Source organism: Eretmochelys imbricata, chromosome 5, assembly GCF_965152235.1.
Source record: "Eretmochelys imbricata isolate rEreImb1 chromosome 5, rEreImb1.hap1, whole genome shotgun sequence".
NCBI lineage: Eukaryota > Metazoa > Chordata > Testudines > Cheloniidae > Eretmochelys > Eretmochelys imbricata.
In genome coordinates this window covers 110609074-110632203 of record NC_135576.1, presented here as the reverse complement: position 1 = coordinate 110632203, position 23130 = coordinate 110609074, and the positions used below count along the sequence as shown (strand labels likewise).

General features: G+C 43.9%; 1 protein-coding gene across 1 annotated transcript in view; it reads right to left on the bottom strand.

The window, feature by feature from the left end:
* The window catches only part of SH3GL2 (SH3 domain containing GRB2 like 2, endophilin A1), a 32934-nt gene extending 13319 nt beyond the window's left edge, over nt 1-19615 (bottom strand). Inside the window, exons 1-3 of the mRNA XM_077816447.1 lie at nt 19592-19615; nt 15529-15601; nt 1427-1570 (exon numbers count right to left, since the gene is read on the bottom strand). Coding sequence (XP_077672573.1) covers nt 1427-1570; nt 15529-15601; nt 19592-19600 — 226 coding nt within the window. The 5' untranslated portion in view covers nt 19601-19615. The remainder of the gene's footprint in view (nt 1-1426; nt 1571-15528; nt 15602-19591) is intronic.
* Nucleotides 19616-23130: the final 3515 nt, after the last annotated feature.

The window sequence follows — 23130 nt, the reverse complement described above, 5'->3', positions numbered from 1 at the left end:
AGTCCAGCCCTATTGCTGGGAGAGATGATGGTCATTGCACACCCAGCGTAGCCACCAAACACCAGTGGTTTTGAACCTCCCCCACAACTGTGGTCCACAAAAACTACTCTTCTGATCTGTCCCATGAAGCAGTAGCAGAGAATCCAAACCTGGTTTGATACTTGGAATGGAGGAAGAGAGTCTAATTTTAAATAAATTGTTTATGAAACTAGGACCTGCACACCAAGAAAAGTAAGCCTGCCGAACAACAAATCCCAGTCATTAGCTTTGTCTTCCAAACAGAGGACCTCACCAACATATCATCTAACCAGAGAGCCTGCTCTAGGCATCCAGAGGAATGATGACTAATACCTAGAAGCAGCATTAGTAGGTAGGAATCTATGGTATAGCGAGGCTGCCTTTTGCCTACACAGCAATTTGTTCAGATTACACTTTATTAAGCCAATCTATTAAAAATATGGTTTGAAATTTAGCATGAGAGAGAGAGAGAGAGAGAGAGAGAACTGATTTTAAAAAAAAGCCAGCACTGTTCAGCAGAATCAGTCCATGGCTGCTAAATTAATTAGTAGGTAATTTGGGTCTAGGAGGTTTAAACCAAACCAGAAGACACCTTTCTTCTGCAGATGTCTTCATGTCCAGGAATAGAATTTTATTAAAGCTTAGAATAGAAGAGAATTTTCAAGCTATTGTTCAAGCAACCTACCTGTTGCTAGTGTATGACTGACTGCACAGAGCTACACACAAATGGGCTATGGAGATACAACAAGAACCTGTTGTGGATGTGAGCTCACTGATTAGGCTGAAGATGACCTCCACTGATGAAAAGTATCTTTAGTATTCCTTACCCAGCAAAACTCCCAGTGACTTCAATGGGAGTTTTGATGGATAATGAATGAGAAAAGTGTGTGGACTAGTACCCTAAAATGTAGCAGCAAAAAGACCAGGTAGAGTGAGAGGAATTAACATTTTCAACTCATTATTATACATTGGATTTTTATTTGTTGTTAGCCTTTATTCCATATCTGCAGTGAAGGTAGGGACATCCTCCTGTAAGGAGTCTGAGGACAGGTGAGCTTTTAGCATGACTGTAGGAGGACATGAACTCCCTATAATAGTATAGCTTCTGACCATTCAACTCTTTTGGTCACAATGCATCATCACAATGTACACAGTAAGGCAGTATAAAGCCGATCTAGATATCACCCCAAATGAAAATGGCTTGGCTTTCACCAGTAAGAAAACAATCTCCACTTCCCATCCTGGGAAGATACTGGATCTACGTCATCTTGATTGACATAGGCCTGCTCGGAATTGAACAGTCTGACAGTATCTGGGCTTTGCATTTATTGCAGGCTGTTCTTCAAAGCTCTTACTCTACACAAGCACTAATATACTTGCATAATTTAAAGGGAAGAAACCACATTACCAAAGTTGCATTCATCTCCGAGTTCTCTTCCAAACTTCAGCATAGCTTCTGCCAATAAGGCCTCAGCCTGAGGGTAGCCTGGTCCTTTTTCCTGCCCTCGAATTTTTGACATTGTGTTGATCATGTTGAGTTTAGCTCTGGAAGCTGCAAGCAGACCAATAACAGAGTTACCAAAGGGTAGTAAGTTGGGGTGTAGACTGTATAAGTACTGCATCTTAAACTGCAATATGTAGAGTATGGGAGAGCTCCCTTGTGTTCTCAAAAAAAAAAAAAAAAAGGAAGAATTACTAAGCTACTTGTAACATGTTCAAAGTACAATAGAAGTTGCTACTGAACATGTATGTTAGATAAATTGAAGATTCACTCTCAATGTTCAGCAAATTTTTGGAGAGAAGGGGTGAAATCTTGTCCCCACTGATATCAACAGGAAGTTTGCCATTGACATCAGAGGTGACTTAATTTGACCTGGGATGTTCACTGGATTTCAAGAGAACAAAAAAAGCCCCAGGAACAGTCTAGAGACTAGTCCCTGTTACCTATTGCATCTCAGGGTAGGGGAAAATGAAGGAAGCTCTAAACCATTTACATTCTCCCAGTCTTCAGGTCAGTGGGCAACAGTCCAGTCTCATGGTGCAATCTAGACTCATTTACCAAAAGGCTGTTACAGCAGCTGGGGACCAGCAGGGTATGCTAAATCCCCTGTCACACTCCCGTATGCCCAGTCATATGCCCTATACTGCAGCTGTGGTGGTGAAGAGGGGGCATAGAAACCACTATGCTGGCTCTACTACTCTTGGGAAATCCTTAGATAGCCAGTTAAGCGATCACTGCAGCAGCTTTGCACCAGTGGATGGCCAAAGATGATGCAGTAGGGGCCAGAATCTGGTCCTCCATATTTCCTAGATGTAATATGTTTTTCTCTCTTTATTGAATATAACATATATCAAATATTATCTCAGAAAATATGGGCATATAAAAGCCTGCAATCCCCTTGTTATTTTTACTAAGATTTTGGGAAGACACCTGGGTAGATATGAAAAAGAAATTGTGTTACAGCTCATATTTCCCTCCAATACACCGTTGCAAAAAACTTACCTCCCTTCCCCCCGGCCCAAACAGTGATTGTTTAAAAAGACACCTGGATTATCAGAATTGATAAAAACAAAAATAAAGATGAAGAAATTAACTAATTTAATAGCCCATATTGTGTGGTGAATGCTGCCACCGCAGAAAGAGTTTAAGAATGGCATATACAGTGTGCTTTCATAGAATCATAGACGATTAGGGTTGGAAGAGACCTCAGGAGGTCATCTAGTCCAACCCCCTCCATCCCTCTGAGGATGGAGATTCCACCACCTCCCTAGGGAACTCATTCCAGTGCTTCACCACCCTCTGAGTGAAATACTGTTTCCTAATATCCAATCTAGACCTCCCCCATTGCAACTTGAGACCATTGCTCCTTGTTCCGTCATCTGCCACCACTGAGAACAGCCTAGCTCCAGCCTCTTTGGAACCCCCCCTTCAGGTAATTGAAGGCTGCTATCAGATCCCCCTCTCAATCTTCTCTTCTGCAGACTAAACAACCCAGTTCCCTCTTCATAAGTCATGTGCCCTAGCCCTGTGATCATTTTCATTGCCCGCCGCTGGACTCTCTCCAATTTGTCCACATCCTTTCTGTAGTGGGGGCCCAAAACTGAACACAATACTCCCGATGTGGCCTCACCCAGTGCTGAATAAAGGGGAATAATTACTCCCCACGATCTGCTGGCAAGCTCCTACTAATGCAGCCCAGTATGCCGTTAGCCTTCTTGGCAACAAGGGCACACTGCTGACTCATATCTAGCTTCTCATCCACTGTAATCCCCCAGGTCCTTTTCTGCAGAACTGCAGTTTAGCCAGTCGGTCCCCAGCCTGTAGCGGTGCATGGGATTCTTCTGTCCTAAGTGCAGGACTCTGCACTTGTTCTTGTTGAACTTCATCAGATTTCTTTTGGCCCAATCCTAAAATTTGTCTGGGTCACTCTGGACCCTATCCCTACCCTCCAGCGTATCTACCTCTCCCCCCAGCTTAGTGTCATCTGCAAACTTACTGAGGGTACATTGTATTATATTTCTAATTTTGTCAGCTACAATAGATAAGCAACTGTACCATTGTAAACCATTGCACAATAGGGAAAAAAATTTAAACCACAAAACAAACATACATTTGAATATTTCTATGCGTCTGATCTGATTTAAATTCAGAAGAGCAAAAGCAATTCAAAATTAAGGAGGACATGCCATCTGTAATCCTCCCTGTTGTGCATCAGTATTGTGGCACAGATGCCAGATTATTCAGTATTTGGACACCACAGCAGTACATAAGCACAATGGATCCAAGAAGTATTTTACTCTTCGCTTAATTCACTCTTAGTGGAAATACTATGAATGAAGATCTGGAGACTGCTGCTTTTCACATTGTGCCATTTATGTGCTAAAGCCAGGAAATTGCCTGTCTACATATTTTGCCTGTGAAGAACATTATGAAAGAGTAGTGTATTTTTAGCATAGTGTATGTTTTTGCAGAGTCCTCTCACTACTCAAAAGTGCCACTGTACCATGCTACTCTGAATTTTTGATGCTTTCTGGTCCCAAACTGTACAGAACTACAGGCAGAAGACTGACAATCCAATGAAAGAGACTCAATTTTAATGAGGTGTCCACAGCACACTCCACCTCTATGCCGCAAAAGGGAGCATTCTTCTGCTATTGCTGGGTTGGAAGATGTCTGACACTTTATTCTCTTAGGACCTGATCCAAAGTTCATTGAAGTCAATGAAAAGATTCCCATTGTCTTCAAAGGGCTTTGAATCAGGTCCTTAAGATGCCAGGGTACCAAAAAAAAAAAAAAAAAAAAAAAGAGCAGTCTGCTAGCCCTCATGTTACCCCCGGCTAATGATCCTGAGATGGGCGAGGAGAAGAAAAGAAGCTGGGGAACTATGGGAAAGAAAAGACGAGGGCTCTGACAACTGAACATAATGGAGAAAACAGAAGAAGGGGGGAAAAGATAAGAGAGAAAATATTGGAACATGAGGAAATAAAAAGTACAGATAGCCGAGAAAGGGAATGGTGAAGAGAAAGACAAAGAGGAGGCAGTAAGGTGTATTTAAATGGGAAACAAGGGGAATATTTTTAAGAAAGAAAAGGAGAAAGGAGACACGAAAAAGGGAAAAAACACGAGAATAAATAAAAGGAGGGGGCACACTCTGGCGAGATAGGAAGGTAGGGGGAGGGGGATCAAAAGCAGAGAAGAGAATTGTCAAGGCTGATTCCTGACTCTGTTACTTCGAGTGCAGAAGCTGGGGGCCTGCCAGGGTTCTAAAAATTAATACTGGCCACTCCAGGTTTGTATTAAACTCCCAAGGTCACAGTTTCTCTCTGACCTTGGATGGGCAGATGCTGCCACCACTCAAGTGCAAAAAACCCCTTTGGACCCAGGAAGGAGCACTTGGGAACTCCTCCCTGTGGGATACCCTCAAGCCCTTTCATTTTCTGATCTACTTACAAACCTAAAAGTTTCAAATGAGTAGTCTCTAGGTATGATCTGATGGGTTTTCATACCTGGCTTAAAGCTGCTTATAGCATTGCTGCCATGTGTCCCCTCTTTCTGGAGAACAACCACAGACAGACAAAGGGAAAGTTTTTTTCCCAATTTTAAAAAGTTCTAGCCCTCCCATTGGCTCTTTTGGTCAAGTGCCCACTCCCTTCCTTTTACCTATGGGCTTTTTAACATTTTACAAGTAAAGCAAGTAGAAAACTAACAGGGATTTTACAGTTAACTGGCTGGCTAGGTGTTCACAAAAGGGAGCTACACCCCTTCATTTATCACAAGAATGATGAAATGTGGAGATGAAAAGGAGAGTAGGGGAAAGGGACAAATAGATGAACAACAGAGGAAATCAAGCATGACAAATATGTTAATGAATTCATACAATGATAAAGCCAGAAAGGACCATTGTGATCAAAAACATGTCACCTGTAAAGGAATTTGAACCCTGGATCTGCAGATTAAGAAATTGATTCTCTACCCAGAGAGGGATCCATATTAATCCATGTTCCTACATTTCACAATCTGCTGACATGATACTAAACACAAACACAGTCTGTGTCTGCACAGTGTTTAACACTGTATTCTAACACAATGTAATTTTCCAGTGTGTATAGACCAGTTCTTCACATCTCATTCACTTTGGCAGAGAACTCACAACACTGAAATATATAAAAAAGAACAACAATCAGTTTAAAAAGCTGCCATAATAGAGTTTAAAACAAACATTGCCAGCGGCTTCAATTTCTCACTGTTTATATCTAATGTCACATTCCTTCTGCATTACTGTTTTTTTAAGTTAGCCAATTCAACCCTGACCTTTAATTATATTAATTTTTCGTCCCCTTCAATCTCCCATGAGGTTATTTTCATGGTTAGGCAGTTCTGTAATTATTTTTTTTCATTTGTGATATCTTCAAACCCAACTTCCCTTTCAGTAAATTCATTGCTCTTCTGTTAACAATATGCTCTCTTTTCCCTGACGTGAGAGTTCGTTAGCTTTCGAGTGCAAAATCAAGCTTACCACACTGTGGTGGGGCAGTGCCCCACCCCCCAGGCAAGACTGGGCTACAACAGGCCAGAGTGTCTGCGCAGAATGGCAGCCAATCAGAGAGGGCCTGTGGGGGAGCCAATCAGTGCTGAGCCGAGGGAACCCAGGAGAGAAGCCATCAGTTTCTCCCAGATCTTCAGTGGGGAATGTCTGTCTCCTGAGCTAAAGAGAACAGCACCTTGGACAGCGCAGTGTTGGGCAGGCTCAGGGGAGCAGAGGAGAGCTCCAGCCCAATACCTGTCAGATTGTGGGCCCTGACCGGAAGGGGCTAGAGGGTGCGAGGGGAGAGAAGGAGGGCGGAGAGGCTGCCACCAGAGTAGTGGGTGGGCCTGGGTCCCCCCCACCTTGTACAGCACCTGGCCATGGAAGAGTGGCCGTGATAGACTGCAGCCAGCCCTTCAGCAAAGGACTAGACCTTTATGGGTTGTGGTTGGCCACTGTGGCAGGAGCGAACTGGAAAGACTGCTGTTAACAACCCCCCCTCCCTGTGGAAGGGGGCAAGGATGGACTGGGGGCACTGCCGGAGGGCAGTGTCCTGAAGTGGACATCGCTGAGTGGGGAGCAACGCGAGTCCAGATACCAGCACAGCAGATGATGGATGGGACACCACCGGCAGAGGGCACTCCGCAACATACAGAGTTAATTCCCAGATGTGCCAGTAGGAGGAGTTGCGGTGGTGAGTCCCAACCCCGTCACACACAGCATCACAAAAAGCTTGTCCTATTTCCCATTTCTTCATTCGAAGTATATACCAATGTCAGGTAAAAGATTTTTTTAAAATTTGAAATTAGAAACTAACAGTGTCAAACTAAAGTTTTGCTAAACTCTCACATCCCAGCCTGCAGAGTCAGATCTCCTCAGGGTGCATCATATTAATCAGTAGAGCTCTATTTCATCTCAACCTTCCCCCTTGCCCCCAACAAAAGATATTTTATTGAAGAAAATAAGTTTGTGCAGAAAATGTTTGTCTCCTTAGAAATTTTCTGAATTTTCAATCAAAATCAAAATCCAAACCAAACAGGAAATATTTCTGTTTACAAAAGCCAATAAACCTGTGTTTTGTTTTCTGAAAACTGGCACTTTTGTGGTATCTCATCAAAAAACAAAAACAACAAAAAAAATAATTGTAAGAAGAAATTTGGGGAATTTTAAAAAAAATTCTGGGATTAAAAATAGTGTTTCTCAACCAGTTCTATTTACTAAGCAGACTTCCAATGAAGCCATGGCCAGATTCATTGTTAGCTCCAGTTGCTTTATGCCTCTCTTGCTTTGCAAAGCAACTGTAACCAAGCAGTTAAGTTGGGTGTATGGCTACCTTTGCACTGCCAGATAGCTGCAGAGCAGCTGGAGCTTGTGGCTGAATCTGGATAACACTGTTGAATGCCTCAGGCTTGAAAGGGGAGCTAACAATTTTACTACTATGTCCATAACATGTATCAAGTTTATTGCTTTCTCTGCAGAGTGCTTGTTGATGATGATGAGCAATGAAGCTTTGGACCCTATAATAAACAGTGCTCCATCTGTTGACATAAAAGCCACTTTAATTACCATTGCTTTCTGTTTAGTGCTTCTTAAACTCATAAATATCCTTCTCTCCTGTTTTCATCAGCAGCAGCAGTGTCATCAAATTATCTTCCCTACTGCTGTGGTCCTACACACAAATATCTCCAATTAAGCTGTGCCAGTCACATTCTTTGATTCATCAAATTGGAGGGAATCTGTATCATGCCAATTCAAGTAATTTTCCAGTAATTAGAAGACCGTCAGTGATGCAGCATTCCTGGTCACTGTATTTGCACACAATTGTATGTCATTAACTGAAAACACAGGGCCTAATTTTCCTCTTGTGCTAGTTTTACACCGGCATAACTCCATTGACTTCAGTGGAGTTGTCACTGATATGCACTGGTGTACGTGAAAGGAGAATCAAGCTCTTAATTTCATGGGTTATTTTGGAAATCTTTGAACTGGGTTTGAATTGTTTAAGCTACTGCCTCATTTATGACTGCACCATCACTGACTACTTTCTCATGTTTGGCAAGTACGTTCTGAAAGGCCTTTCAATGGTAGCCTTCTATTCTTTTAATAGTTTTGAAATAATGTCTGCTGAGTGATCAAAGATAATTTACGGCCTAGCTTTGCAGACTCCTATTTTTAGGATACTCCACTTCCAATATCTGCTGCACTATGGCGAAGTTATGCCCAGATCACTGCCTCTGGTAAAAGTGGTGTTGGTTTAGCATGAAAGAGGGACACGCTCCTCCATGAGTCTTGTCAGCAATCCTTCCTGTTCTCCACTCTTCACAAAAACCAACTGTTTGGGTTCTATTTGGAAGGTCGAGCTCAGTCACTCATGATCCCATTTCGCTTGCTTATCTTTGAACAAGAAGTTACTGCAAGTCTCTGTTCCCTTCCCCAATTCATTGCCAGGGTCTCTTCCCTCCTCCCCCACCGATGGCAGTGACTGTAGTAAGGAAGAACAGCTACCTGAACACTACAGGACAGCTTCATTACACTGTCTCCTCTCCACATAAGCTCATTGTAGGGCAAAAAGAGCTGCTGTAGCCCCTTGTCCCTTCTCCCAGTCCTCTGCAGGCTAGGCTGGCCAGCCCTGAATCTTCCTTTTTGTACTCAGAGCAGGAAGACCTGAGGAGAGGGAAGAGGCAGGGGAACAGATAATTTGCCCCATTCACAGGCCAGGGATCTTCCTTCAGCTTCTTCCTTCAGCCCTCTTCCTTCAGCTTGGAGGGCCTGCAATTCTGCTCTGTTGCATTCCCCTCACTTGGCTGCACTAGCTGGTCTCTCTGTCAGATACTGCCTCCAATTCCCAACTGTTCAAATGTGCTGACTGCAGCCTCTGAGACTGTGGTGGCTCACATGGAAACAGCTCCCAGCCCCATAGAGAGGCAACACTCCATAAAGAAAATAACTTTCCTATTCTCCTCACAGCACAATTTGAGTCAATACTTGAATGTGAGTAGAATAGAGGCATCTACTTTGTTAATTGCAGGTTTTTTGTTTGAACCAAAAGTAGTGTCAGCCGGAGTCATAGCTCCTCACCTCTCAGCAGCGGGCAGCATGGTGAAGTAAAAACTGACAGTACTGACTGCAGCACAGATTGGACTTTCTAGGAGCTAGGGATGTTATTTATTCAGGCTATGACTATAACCATAGGAGTTGTGTTTGCTAGCAGTAGGGAGAGCTGCTGAGAACTACCAGAAATGCAGCTGCTAGAAGGATAGGGTCCTCCCTGGCATAACTCCTCACCTTTGCTGTAACCACCAGCTATACCTTTCCCATCCAGTGTTACGGTGGGAGGCAGGCTCCTGCAAGATTGCTGCCTGTGTCACGATGTGAGGCAGAGGAAAGGAACCACTGAAACACAAGCACACGCCTGTGTCATAGTATGAGAACATCTGCACACCAACCCGCTGCTGACTGCTTCTGTGTCATGGTGCACAACAGGAAGGAGGAAAGGTGGTAGCAGGGAGACCACTCCAAACCCTCTGCCCCCTCCTGTGCATTTCTATGGGGAAGAGACTTCTGTGACTATATAAAGTTGAAATAAAAATTTGTGTGGGGAGCTGCCTAAAGTGGGAATTGAGCACAGAAATGAAGACTGCACTGCATAGGAGCACCCAAGAGATCTAACTGCTTTTGTCAGTAGATTTGCTAGCTTTCTCCAGCAAGCCTCATGGCAGGGTAGGGGCAGTCAGAAGTAATGACAATATGTTAGCTGTCTATTAATTATACATGTTTACATCACTGTTAGATTACTGATCTGTTGCACACAGCATATGGAATTCTTACAGGATTCATATATAGTGTTGATACATTACATATGACTCAAATGTTCCAGCTCTAAAATGTTTAAAATAGATTTTTATGATTTTGCCTTGGTTCCTCTTGGTTAAGCTGCCTAACTGTTGCAAGTGCGGTCTGTTGTTTCTGTCTGATCTCTGCAAGCCAACCATTGCAACACTCATAAATGGACCATTCTATCACACTAGTCCAGTGTTTCTCAACGACCAGTCCCTGGACCAGCACTGAGGTTCCTGAGATCTCCCTGACACAGTGTAGGAAGGCAACAAGCTGGTCCCTGATAGCAAAAAGATTGAGAAACAGCGCGCTAGTCTATCCTTCCACCAACCCTGAGTCTTCTGCATGCCTGTAGCTCCAATCCAACAATGAGCTCCATGCTGGCAGACCCTGTATGAGCATGGAACCTTACCAAAGCACTGTGCAGCACCAAGGCCCGAGGAAGGAATCCTGTAAGGTGCGGAGGCCATGTGTGTATTTTTAAACACTGAGCTAAGATTTTCAGAACTGACTTGGGGTTCTTCAGATCTTGGGTGCTCAACTCAAGAGATCTTTAAAGGGACTGATTTTTCAGAAAGTGCTGGGCATCTCACCTCAGCAAATTGGCCCCTTTTAGATGACTCAGGTTGGACCCCCAAGAGACTGAGGCACTCCAAATCATTCGCACTGCTGAGAATCTTGGCCAGAATCCAGAATATAACCAATGTAGGCTCCCATTCAGCAACTATTTCCAGAACTATGTTTTAGAATCACATTTGTAAGATCTGATTTTGTTTCTCTTTTCTGTTTATACATGTTACCGGTCACATTTGCATGCTGCAGAGGTAAGACCCACAAAAGAGGAAGATACGATACCTTAATACTTACTCACTCAAGGAGAATGAAAATTGGCCAATTACCCTGATAAGAAATTTGTCTGGTTAATGGCCTTTTATTTTATTTTATGCTATGGCAGATGTCTACACACTTCTGCAGACACACAAACCCATTCAGCTGTTAGCTAATTACTGCACAATATGCCTCAAAGATTATTATTTATTCAAATGAAAGCAACAAGACCCAGGGACTAAGTCTTATGTCACACAAACTGGTTTTATACTACTGCAACTGACTTCATAGTTACTCCATGGTGATTTCAGTGGAGTTACAACTGATGTATACAAGATCAGAATCAGCCTCTAGGTTCTTCCACAATGCAATCTTTTTAGCAGGGTAATAAGAGAGTGGAAGGGTAGTCTGATGGCTAGGGCACTCTAGGACTTGGGGGACCTGGGTTCAAGTCCCTGCTCCACCACAGACTTTCTCCATGACTTTGGGCAAGTCACTTAGGCACTCTGGGTCCCAATGCCATGCTTATCAAATGGGGCTTATAGCACTTCCATACCTTACAGGATGTTGTAGGAAGATGCATACATTAACGATGATGAGGTGCTCAGATAAGATGGCAATGGGGGCACATAAGGATCTAAGATAGAACGAACAGGTCTTGGCGCACTAGTTAGGGAACAGAGGTGCAAAGACTACATCTACACTGGAATAAAAGACCTGTGCTACAGCTGTGGGTGGACCAGGTGAGCTCGCTCAGACTTGTGGGGCTAAAAATTGCTGTGTGGTCATTCAGGCTTGGGCTGGAGCCTGAGCTCTGGGACCCACCCCCCTCACAGGGCTCCAGCCTGAGCCTGAATGTATACAGCAATTTTACAGCCCCGGTCCAATGACCCTGAGTCAGCTGACCTGGGGCAGCCACAGGTGTTTAAGTGCTGTGTATACATACCCAGAAAGGCTAAATGACTTGCCCAGGATCACACAGGAAGTCTGTGGCAAAGCAGTGGTTGGTACCCAAGTGTCCCAAGTACCAGGCTACTGCTTTAACCGGTGGACCACCTTTTCTCTCAAGACTTCCTTCCGATTTTATTCCTGTCTGGTATTTATATATCCTTTAAGACAACCCACTGAAAGCTAAGCAACAGCTTTCCAGACTAAATTGAACTTGGATAAGTGTAAGGTAACTCACGTTGACAAAAAACAGCCAAACTTTTCACATGTAATGGCTTGGCCAAGTTCTTCTCATAGTAAGTCATTGGTGTTACTGAGAGACTGCTGTAGCTGTGTATGATCTGATGGGAGCCTCTAATGTAAAATGTTTAAGAGTTATGAAGCCTAATGGAAATACTTTGACTATCCCCGTGAACAGTTTGGCTTATCCCAGGTAGCTCAATAGAGATATCTGCTCAGAGTGCAGTGGCAGTTAGAAAAGGAAACTGGATGTGTGAGGTCTGTTAAAAAATGCAATTTGTTTGAAGGCATTATAGCGGCAATGGAACACTTTTTTGACACTGCTATGTTCACCTGAATTTAAGAAACATGTAGGCTGGAATTTTCAAAGAAGCCTCGGTGAATTAGGTATGTGTGGATGAGATGCCTGCCCCCATGTCCCATCTTGTGGCTGGGTGTCTCTGTTCTGCCTTTATTCTCCCTCTTCCATGCCCTTTTACAGAGACCCCACACACTTGCTTGTCCAATTACCACCCTTATAGGGGCTTAGGTTTATTCAGATAACAACTCAAAAGTAGAATTCAGAGTCCAAGGCATAGCTCTTACCGCAGAGCCTGGTGAGTGAAAGGGTTCCTTCATCTAGCCTTTTCCCTTTTTTCAATGAGTTTTAAGGGGGTGATTCACCTGGGTTTCAGCTTGCCACTAACTCCCCTGTAGACTTAGAGTCAGCTCCCTTAAGCAACTGCTTCAGCTCTCTTATAAGGAACCAGCTGCTTGTGGTTCCCTCCCCTCGCCAGATGTCTCTGGTTAGCTTGTCTGGCAAGCCTACCCCACCTTCAAGTCTCCTGCAGGCATCTCCCTCTCCCAGTGCTCAGAACCCCATCAAATTTCAATGGGAATAGGGTGCTGAAGTCCCTTTGGTTCCTTTGCAAATCTGAGCCATAACTGAGATTGAAAACAGTCAGATAAGAGCAACAAAGATGGTTTATGTGAAGTACAGTGGGGTTTACATATGATGGGAGAGGCAAAAATTAGGATTATTCAGTCTTGAAAGAAAAGGAAGAGTTAGATGGATTGATTTAATGGTAAAGTTCAAAGGGGTTTGGCTTTTCAAATTTGTTTTAAATCTCCAAGATTCCAAATGTTGATAAAACAATATGTAGCCATTGCTCACAAATGTATTGAGTGCTGTAGATGAACAAAAAATTACCCTAAAATATTTGCTGCCTTGCTAAGGGCCCAAGATATAACCCTTTGATCTCAATGGAAGTCTTTCTACGGACCTCAGTGGGCTCTGGATCAGGCTGTAATGGTACCTTTTCACAGGAACAAAAGACCTGTGGCATGGCCACAACTGGCCCAGGCCAGCTAACTCAGGTTCTGGGGCTAAAAATTGCCGCATAGATATTGGATGGAGCCCAAGCTCTGGGACCCTCCATCCTCGCAGCGTCCCAGAACTTGGGCTCCAGTCCAAGCCCAAATATCTACACAGTAGTTTTTCAGCCCTGGAGTCTGAGCCCCATGAGCCTGAGTCCGCAGACCCAGGCCAGAACGGGGTTTGTTTAATCCATGTGTAGACATCCCCTAGACAATGAAAAATTTAGAACTGTATCATTCCAGGTTTCTGTCAACCCAGGCTTGAAATAACTTTCCCATTCTAAAGCCCTATCTTGATTTCCCTCACATATAGTATTTCTGATGCCACTCACAAGGTAGGAGTCTCAGGTTCTTTTTGGGAAGGGTAATTTTATTAAAATACAGTGACAGTTATACTTTAAAGTAACACTCACTCAGTGGGTAGCACTAGACTATAACTCAGGTTACATGGGTTCTAGTCCCAGCTCTATCATCATTGTAGGACTCTCAGCAATCACTTTCTAAGCCTAAGTTTTCCTATCTATAAAATGGAGATAATGATAGTGAGTCCTTGATAAAGCACTTTGAGATTTACAGATGAAACATCTTATGCAAGAGGTAGGCATGATTAGCATCTCCTTTTTTGCATTCTTAAAATCAAGTTTTTAAACTTTCAGCAAAACCTTTTCAGTTCACTTTTAAGATCCTGATGCAAATATTCATCCATTTCTACTTTCTAGATTGTTCCATAATATGAGAGTGGAGGATCAGTGAATTTAATTATAATCAAATCTCATGCTCAGACACTGCAGTAGTCAGCAGAAAGCATCTGAAATGAAACCAATACAACAGATTAAAAAAGGAGGTTGCCCAGGAAGGTTAAACAACTATGCAAACCATCCTGAAATGTATTGAGTGCAACTCTATTTTACCTATTTTAGGAAATTACCTCAATTAAGCAAGTAATTTTTGTGAAGTCTTTGAATGGTCACATGAGAGAGACTTCACCAAGCTCGGCTGAAAATTCAGGAGAACCCCACACCACCTATTCACCCACATTTTAACTCCCAGTGTAGCCTACATTGATTAATTGCTGGCTACTGGAAAGGACAGAAAACTATACTTTCTAATTTGAAACGGATGGCTGTAATTCTGAATAATCTGATGCTACTATTGGCACAACTGGCCTTGGTACTAGAGAAACCATCACCACCACCTGATCTCATTTAATGTAGTTCACTCCAATGTAACTCCATTAACTTTGTGTTAATCCTAATTTACACCAGCATAACTGAGATCAGAATCAACACATGTATGTGCAAGAGACACGTACACACAATACACTGAAACATACTCCACTGGAATATACCAAAAAGAACTAGTTCCCAAGAGAAGCGTAGTGACGCGGTGTGGTGCCCCACCACCCCCCATCGAGGGAAGAACCTCCCCGGACACAAAAGCAGGTGGAGCCAGTGGATCCTGCACCCGCCCCCCTCCCCCCAAGAGGTCAAGGCGCAAGACAGGAAGTAGAAAAGCCCAAACCCAGAGCTCAGTTGGGCGATAGCAGCCGGAGAGGCCAGATACCCGTGGCCTGGCTCCGGCTTGGGAGACCCGGTAAGCCGCGGCTGACCCGAGGACTGGCCGGACCAGCCAATGCCGGATGCTGACCGACGCCCAGAGGGGCGGCCAAGTCTACCCCTCGCCTGTAGACCCAGGTACCCTCTAGAGGGAGTCCGGAAGTAGCCTGGGGGCAGCTGACCCCAGTCTGGCTGCAGCACAGCCAGAGCCCATGTCAGTGTGTTGCGGCCAGGATCCCCACTGGCACAGCAGCGAGTCTTCGACCACTGCTAGGACCTCGGGCTGGGACGCAGTGGAGTGGGTGGGCCTGCGTCCCCCCTGCCACCCACCTCACGGATGGCAGTCTCCCCCTGGTTGCTAAAGCTAGGAGCCTGGTCTTATATTGACTATTTGCTCAGCCTCTGCCTGAGGGTCTGAGCCCTTGACTGTTTCTTTGCTGCCCTGCCCTGTCCCAGGGCCTGGGCTTATATCAAACTGCTTGCAGGACCCAGCCTGAGGGCCTGGGCCATAGACTGGGTATTCCCCAATCCAGTAGAGAGCGTAGTGAGGCGATGTGTTGCCCCACCAAGCAACAAGTCCCAGCTGAGTTCCCTTACAAGAAGGGTGGTTAAGTAGTACAGTGGCAAAGGCTACTGACAAAGTATTCTCTAAACTAGAACAAGCAAGAAACGGTTAACATCTTTAAAGCATACTGCGACTCAGTTAGAAGTTTCATTACCTGGGTTGGGCTGAAGATATTCTACTGTCTTGGTCATTATTTCCATCACAGCCCTGCTGGTGACGTCTACTTTCTGAAATTATAATGAGAAAAATATAAAAAGGAGAGACACAAGACAGACAAAAGTGAAATTTTGAAGAAAACTCATTTTTCTTCTTCTTAGATTTATTCCCCTGAGGATTCTTGTTGGAGAAGGTGAGTGATAAGTGTAGCAGTGGTGCTGGGCAGGGTGATTATAAGATAACATACCTGGTGAACGGTTATACTGCATAAACAAGCCATCTCCTGAGTTGGAGCAGAACCACATGTTTGTAGGCCCAGCTCCCAAGGAGATTCCAAACCCTAAGCAGCAACAAGAGCAAAGCAGTGGTACAAGGAAAAAAAGAGATCTTTTTCTTCAAGGGAGAGCTAGCCATGGTAATCCATACCTTCCTGCTGGACTACTAGTTTCTCTACGTCTGACCATGTAACTCCCTGCAGTTGGTCTCCTGAGAGGGCCTGACTGGTGAGCTGCTATCACACCAGTACATCATACCCTGCACAGGCTTCCCAGCCAAAAGCCTTTTTTCTCTAGCCAGTGATGCCAGACTCAAATACCCCTCCTCATTTTACAGTCAGCTGAATAATCTGCCTCTGGAGATGAACTGAGGCCATATTACAGAAATCCAGAAAAACATGCTGCCCTTCTTTAGAATCAGAAGACATGTTCTCACTTGTATGATGGCAGAAGTTTGTTACTGTGCAAAGGTCCTGAAGCGTCAATATAACCTCAACATATTGGCTGCTGTAAGAAGTCTGCCATGCACCTGGGGTTTTGTGGCTCTTTGAGGTTCTCTTTGGATAAGAACAGTAAGTTATCCTGAGTAATCTCACTTTCTTTTCACAACAGCAGCAATTCACAAATTACCAACATATTTATTTTGACTTTATAAATACACCTGTAACACAGCAAACAACAAACAATAGGTCATGCTCAAAATCATCTCAAAAATACCTCTCCCAAGCACGCTTTCACCGTCAGTTATGTTGGGACTCTGGCTTTGTTTCCAAGAGTATAGATTTGAATTGAGTTCATAGTAAACTTCTCTGTTACAATTGCTCATATTGTTGGAGTCAGTGAGTTCTCATGTACCTTTTTGATATCTGTTCTTGCACCCATTTTCTTTTTAAAAACTTAATTGTTTTTAACGTTATGGGAACATTTTTTAAATTGTAAGTTCTCCATTAGCTTTTCAATAAAGTTATATTGGGAAAATATGTGTAACGATAGTTTATGTTTAAAGAAATACTTATTTTATAATTTATTTCTTTAACAAGAAGAAAAGAATGGTTGAGATCCCAGATCCATAAGGGCCAGATGTATTTGACTCTGAGCATCCTCAAAACCCACTGATTTCCTTGGGTGTTCCAGGTAGTCAGCACTTGCCAGGGGCTATGCAGCACCTCTCAGGATCAGGCCCAAACAGAAATATGTTGCTCTGAGTCTGCTTCCGTAGATCTGTGGTTCTCTATTACATATTGTGCATGCATGCTGCACTTACGCAAATACATTGTTATACTTCTCTACAGTACATCTTCTGTCCTGCAGAGTAAATTTCTCCAAACACTACATTTTTATTTAAAATTTTTTTAAAAAAAATCACCTGAGATGAGCTAGTCACAGCTTCCTCTGCCTGCCCTCCCTCCCATAGTATCTTGTCTTTATCATCTGTCAGCTCTGGCTCCTTCCCAATAGCGAAGGGCAGCAGGGAGTAGCAGACCTTCCTGGTACCGAGCCCAGAAGTGGCTCTGTGTTGAAGAGCTGAGTAGCAGAGCATGTAAAACAGGCAGGGACTATGCATCAGGGGAGAGAACATTTCCAGTGTTTACTGAAGGGCTGGAAGCGAGCATCTTGGATAATGAAGACAGAGAGGAGAGGAGTTTTCTCTGCTCCAATCCCTCACTTTAGCATTCTCAAGAAGAGTAATCTCATCCTTACATTTCTAAGCCTCACAACACTTCTGTGGAAGGTAAAGTTGGTGAACAATTTTGTTTTAAAATGTACTTATTTGTAATGTTTAATTCCACCATGCTTGTATGGAGCCTTCACAGCTGAGAAGGCTGATCAGGGAGTACAGAATCTCACCTGTTGACCATGTGTTGCAATCCAGATAGATCATAACACGTTAGTTACTGTGGCATATCATGATAGCTCAGTGACCTATGGAATACACACTGATGATCCTTTCCTAGCAGAGTGCTGTCCATATGAACAAACACCTCTAGATTTGGCTCTAATTGGCAACCATATCAGCAATCTTTGCAGAGAGCATTGAATGAATAGCCATGGGGACTGAGCTGGTCACTTCTAGAGCTGGTCCCTCTGTCAGAGTTGAAGAACTATGGTGTGGTTATGGTGACTTTGCTGTTCTGTGGATAAACAATAGATTTCATTCTCTGGGGATGCCAATCTCACACTGTTCACAAGCATAAAATGGAACTCACCCTTAACTAAAGCATTGTCCTAGTTTCCATTATAAATCTCAACTGCTGAGAACCTTCTAAAACAAATTGTTTTTGATGATAATTTTTATGTTTTGCCTCAGTGCAAAGCAGTAGCAAAATAAATTCTACAGATGTTTAGTGATGTGAGCAAGGAAAGGCCCCCACTTATGCTTTTCCTCTATGTTCAGGATGACATTTTTGCAGAGAGAGGGAGAGCTAAGCATACAGGTGTGGAGTGTTCACCCCTCTAGATGAAAGATTGTGTGTATACACTGTCATGGGATGCATCACTCACCACTGGTCTGGAGCCTCCTCCTGGTCACTCAGGGGATTAGCTCTTGAGGCAGACTCCTCCTTCCGCAGTTTGTACACCGTCGCTCTGACTCACTCTCTGGTCTGCTGACCCTTTCTCATTCCAGAAACTGCAGTGTGCTCTTCACAGCTTAGCCCTCTGGCTAGGTCACTCAGCATTTCCCTCCTTCTGGGGTACAGTCCTTCAATCCTCTGTCACTCCCACGGTGACCCAGGCAGTATTCCAGTTCACTGCCCCACTGGTCTATGCCACACCCTCAGTGCCTTGTAGAGGAACCTGGGCCTACCCCCTATTCTGGGTTCCGGTCCAGGGACCCTCAACTCAGCAGTTCTGGGCTTTCCATTCTCACTGCTTCCTCCCTTGACTGCTTCCTATCCCCCGTCTCCCCTCCTGTCCCTGGGTGTATCAACTCCAACCCCTGCTTCCACTTCCCAGGAAGTGACTGCAGGCTGCATGCCTCTGAAGCCTCCAAATACTCCTCTCTTTTCCCAGGGAGTGACTGGCCTTTCCCAGCAGCAGCCCCTGTCTGTTGCCAGCTACCTGGTTTTATAGCCCCCCCCAGTCCACCCCCATTCCTGCCCAGCTAAGCCTGCTTTCAGTTAGCTTCCTGCTCTCCTCCAGGTGCAGTCTGTAGAGGTAATTGGCCTACCTGGCCATCTTAATTCCTGTCAGTCCTGTGTTGGGTGGACACCCCATTACATACACCCACACAGTATTGTAATCCCTTTTCTTCCAAGAGGGATTCACAGCCATGGGAAGGCAGGTGCTGTTGTCACTTCCAGCATCCGTGGAGTTTCTGATGGGGGAAGGCATATCTTAACTGCAGCTCTAGATCCAAAGGAGCTCTGCCCAGTGAAGGCTGCTTGGGGGGATGCTCTGAAACTGCAAATATCCTAAGCATCTTGGATACAGTCTTTCCTCAGCCGGCTCTGCCCTTCTTGACTGACCTCAATGAGCTGAGGATTGTGGGATCTTTGTGCCATAAGAATATTCATCCATCCAGGCAAACTTTCTGCTTTCAGGGATCCACTACAGTGGATTAACTCAGGGCTAAATTGAGGCAGATATCACTGATCTCTGCATGTAATATTTGTTATTTATATTTCTTTATTAGAAAATAAAAGGGGGTAACAGACCATAAGTGCAACTCAGCTGTACAATGATTTAGGAATATAAGTCAGGAGACTCATGCTGCTAAATCACTTATCTTTTTATGGTGGATTTAAAAACAAAACACAAAAAACTAATACTTATGTTCAGACTTACCCTCTCCATTTCTTTGAAGTCATCATCTAACTTAGTTCCTTCTGCACCTCCAACCTTCTCACTGACTTTCTGTGGATTAAAAACAAAAGGTAAGATCAGAGATGACTGAAGATCTACCCAGAATTCTCATATATACATTGGTTTCCAGTGCAAAGGTATTTTCCTATAAGAAACTAGCTGGTATAGTGTGACCAGATGCATCAGCCAATCACCTCTGCAGAACTGAGTTTAAATATATGACCTATGTCAGGCGTGAAAAATAGCTTTGTGGTCTATTCTCTTAGGCCTCAATCCTACATTACTGTCAATGGGATTACACATGGTGCGTGAAAGAAGTCTTTGCAGGATTGGGGCTCTACTCATTTACATCTTGGGGGATGAACCCAGGATCTCAAAGAACAAGTCTTTACTGCTTGAACTAAAAGGACCATATCCATCACCTCTGAGCAGAATCAGCCTCACAATCCCCTATAAGCTCTCTAGCTACTTGAAGGGGCAAACAGCCACACAGCTTGTTAGGATGAGTTGCACACTCCCCCTGGACAGGGATGCTCCCTCCTGACCTTCAGATGCATACATGGGTCAAGCCAGAACTCAGCCTCATATCATTAGAAATCAAATTTACATCCCAATTTTTCCCTACATAAAAGAAACATCCATAGAAAATCATTCTCATACCATGCATGGGCTTGTAGTAATTACATGAACAAACAATTATATCAGAAAGCAGTGGTGGTCATATGAGATATGTATAAAAATATTAAACTTGATGAAATTTCAGTTGAAATAAGGAATAAAGTGAACTCCGGTGACATAGCTTTGACAAAAAGAAAAGGAGTACTTGTGGCACCTTAGAGACTAACCAATTTATTTGAGCATGAGCTTTCGTGAGCTACAGCTCACTTCATCAGATGCATACCGTGGAAACTGCAGCAGACTTTATATATACACAGAGAATATGAAACAATACCTCCTCCCACCCCACTGTCCTGCTGGTAATAGCTTATCTAAAGTAATCGTCAGGTTAGGCCATTTCCAGCACAAATCCAGGTTTTCTCACCCTCCACCCCCCCCCACAAATTCACTCTCCTGCTGGTGATAGCCCATCCAAAGTGACAACTCTTTACACAATGTGCATGATAATGAAGTTAGGCCATTTCCTGCACAAATCCAGGTTCTCTCACTCCCTCACCCCCCTCCAAAAATGCATTATGCAAGGTAGCCTATTTCCTCTTGTTTTTTCCTACCCCCCCCCCCCAGATGTTCTGGTTTAACTTGGATTTAAACTTGGAGAGTGGTCAGTTTGGACGAGCTATTACCAGCAGGAGAGTGAGTCTGTGTGTGTATGGGGGTGGGTTTTTGGAGGGGGGTGAGGGAGTGAGAGAACCTGGATTTGTGCAGGAAATGGCCTAACTTCATTATCATGCACATTGTGTAAAGAGTTGTCACTTTGGATGGGCTATCACCAGCAGGAGAGTGAATTTGTGTGTGGGGGGGTGGAGGGTGAGAAAACCTGGATTTGTGCTGGAAATGGCCTAACCTGACGATTACTTTAGATAAGCTATTACCAGCAGGACAGTGGGGTGGGAGGAGGTATTGTTTCATATTCTCTGTGTATATATAAAGTCTGCTGCAGTTTCCACGGTATGCATCTGATGAAGTGAGCTGTAGCTCACGAAAGCTCATGCTCAAATAAATTGGTTAGTCTCTAAGGTGCCACAAGTACTCCTTTTCTTTTTGCGAATACAGACTAACACGGCTGTTACTCTGAAACATAGCTTTGACAAGTCTTCATTTCTCACAAAATGCTCAGTGTGGAGATGATTTGGAAATGATTTTGTGCTTTCCTTTCATTTTCCTGATTCATGTTGGAACACATTAAATGGAGTTTCCCTTTCTCGTCAACAATACGAATGATAATGGATTGTACTAGTGACTGTTATACAGCACCAGTCACCAATGAATCTGTAGGAAACTCACTGTAATAGCACTGTTTGTAACAACGGGCTAAATTTATGACTGGTGTCACAGAAGTCAATTAGATGGATTTGGCCCACTGCCTGTTTTCATCATACACTGTGTCTGCATTTGTCACACTAAATTACACACTATTTTCAGTTTTTACTGTAATTTGCGATTCATTATACTGTACATCATTTAATTGTACATATTCTTCTACGAGTCTGATTCTGATCTCTCTTATACTGGTAAGAAACAAGTGTAACTACTGAATTAAATAATGTTACTCCTGTTACACAGGTGTAAATGAAGTCAGAATAACACTTGTGTTTCCACTTGGTTTCAACCACTCTGTTTACTTTTTGGCTAGCTTGGCACTAAGCAGAGGGAGACCTCAGGGGAGGTGCAGTCTGGCATTTTACTGTTTCATTAGAGGGGGGCACAAGTCCCCCTTTCTATACTTGCCTATGGTGAACAAGATACAGAAATGTGATTAATCTCATCAAGTTCATTCATTCTTGTAAATCAGCAGTGCTGCAAGGTACCCACACTTGAGCACTTACTAATGCAGAGCCATTGCACACACAACATTACCTACCAAATAGGAAACAGTTGTAGCTTCTCTTTGTTTATTGTCGTCAGCTCCTCATTGAGTAGTAGCCAAAACCTGACTAGTACAGATTCATTCAGTTGTGTTAATCATGCACCAATACTAGGTGGCTTCCACCAAAAAAAAAAGAAAAGAGAGAGGAAGCACTTTACTTATCTCATTTCCCCAATAAAGACTGGATGGGCAGAGCTGAAAAGCTTCCATTCAGACACACTCCTGCTGTTACTCTGAATGCAGATGAATCTGTGTGGTCTGCACTACTGAATCGACATGAACAAGCACTCAAATAAAAAACGGTAACCTACCTTTTCGTAACTGTTGTTCGAGATGTATTTCTCATGTCCATTCCATTCTAGGTGTGTGCGTGTCCACGTGCACAGTTGTCTGAGACTTCTGCCTTAGCAGTATCCTTAGGGCCGGCTGTGACGCACTCTGGAGTGCCGTGCTCATGCCTTGGTATATCAGGCACACCGACCCTATAACCTCTCAATTCCTTCTTGCCGACAACTCTGACAGAGGGGCGGGAGGGCAGGTAATGGAACGGACACGAGCAACACATCTTGAAGAACAGTTACAAAAAAGTAGGTAACCGTTTTTTCTTCTTTGAGTGCTTGCTCATGTCAATTCCATTCTAGGTGACTCACAAGCAGTAGCTACGGAGGTGGGCTCGGAGTTCATCGTTTGGTGGCTTGCAGTGATCGGGACCTGCTGGGTCAGTGCATAGTGGGATGTAAAGGTATGGACCGACGACCAGGTGGCCACCCTACATATGTCCTGGATAGGCACTTGGGCCAAAAAGGCTGCCAAAGATGCCTGCACCCTGATAAAGTGGGTGGTGACGATCACCGGGGAGCGGCACCTTTGCTTGATCATAGCAAAAATGAATGCAGGCAGTGATCCAGGAGGAAATTCTCCGAGTGGAAACAGGGTGACCTTTCATCCTGTCGGCCACAGCAATGAATAATTGCAT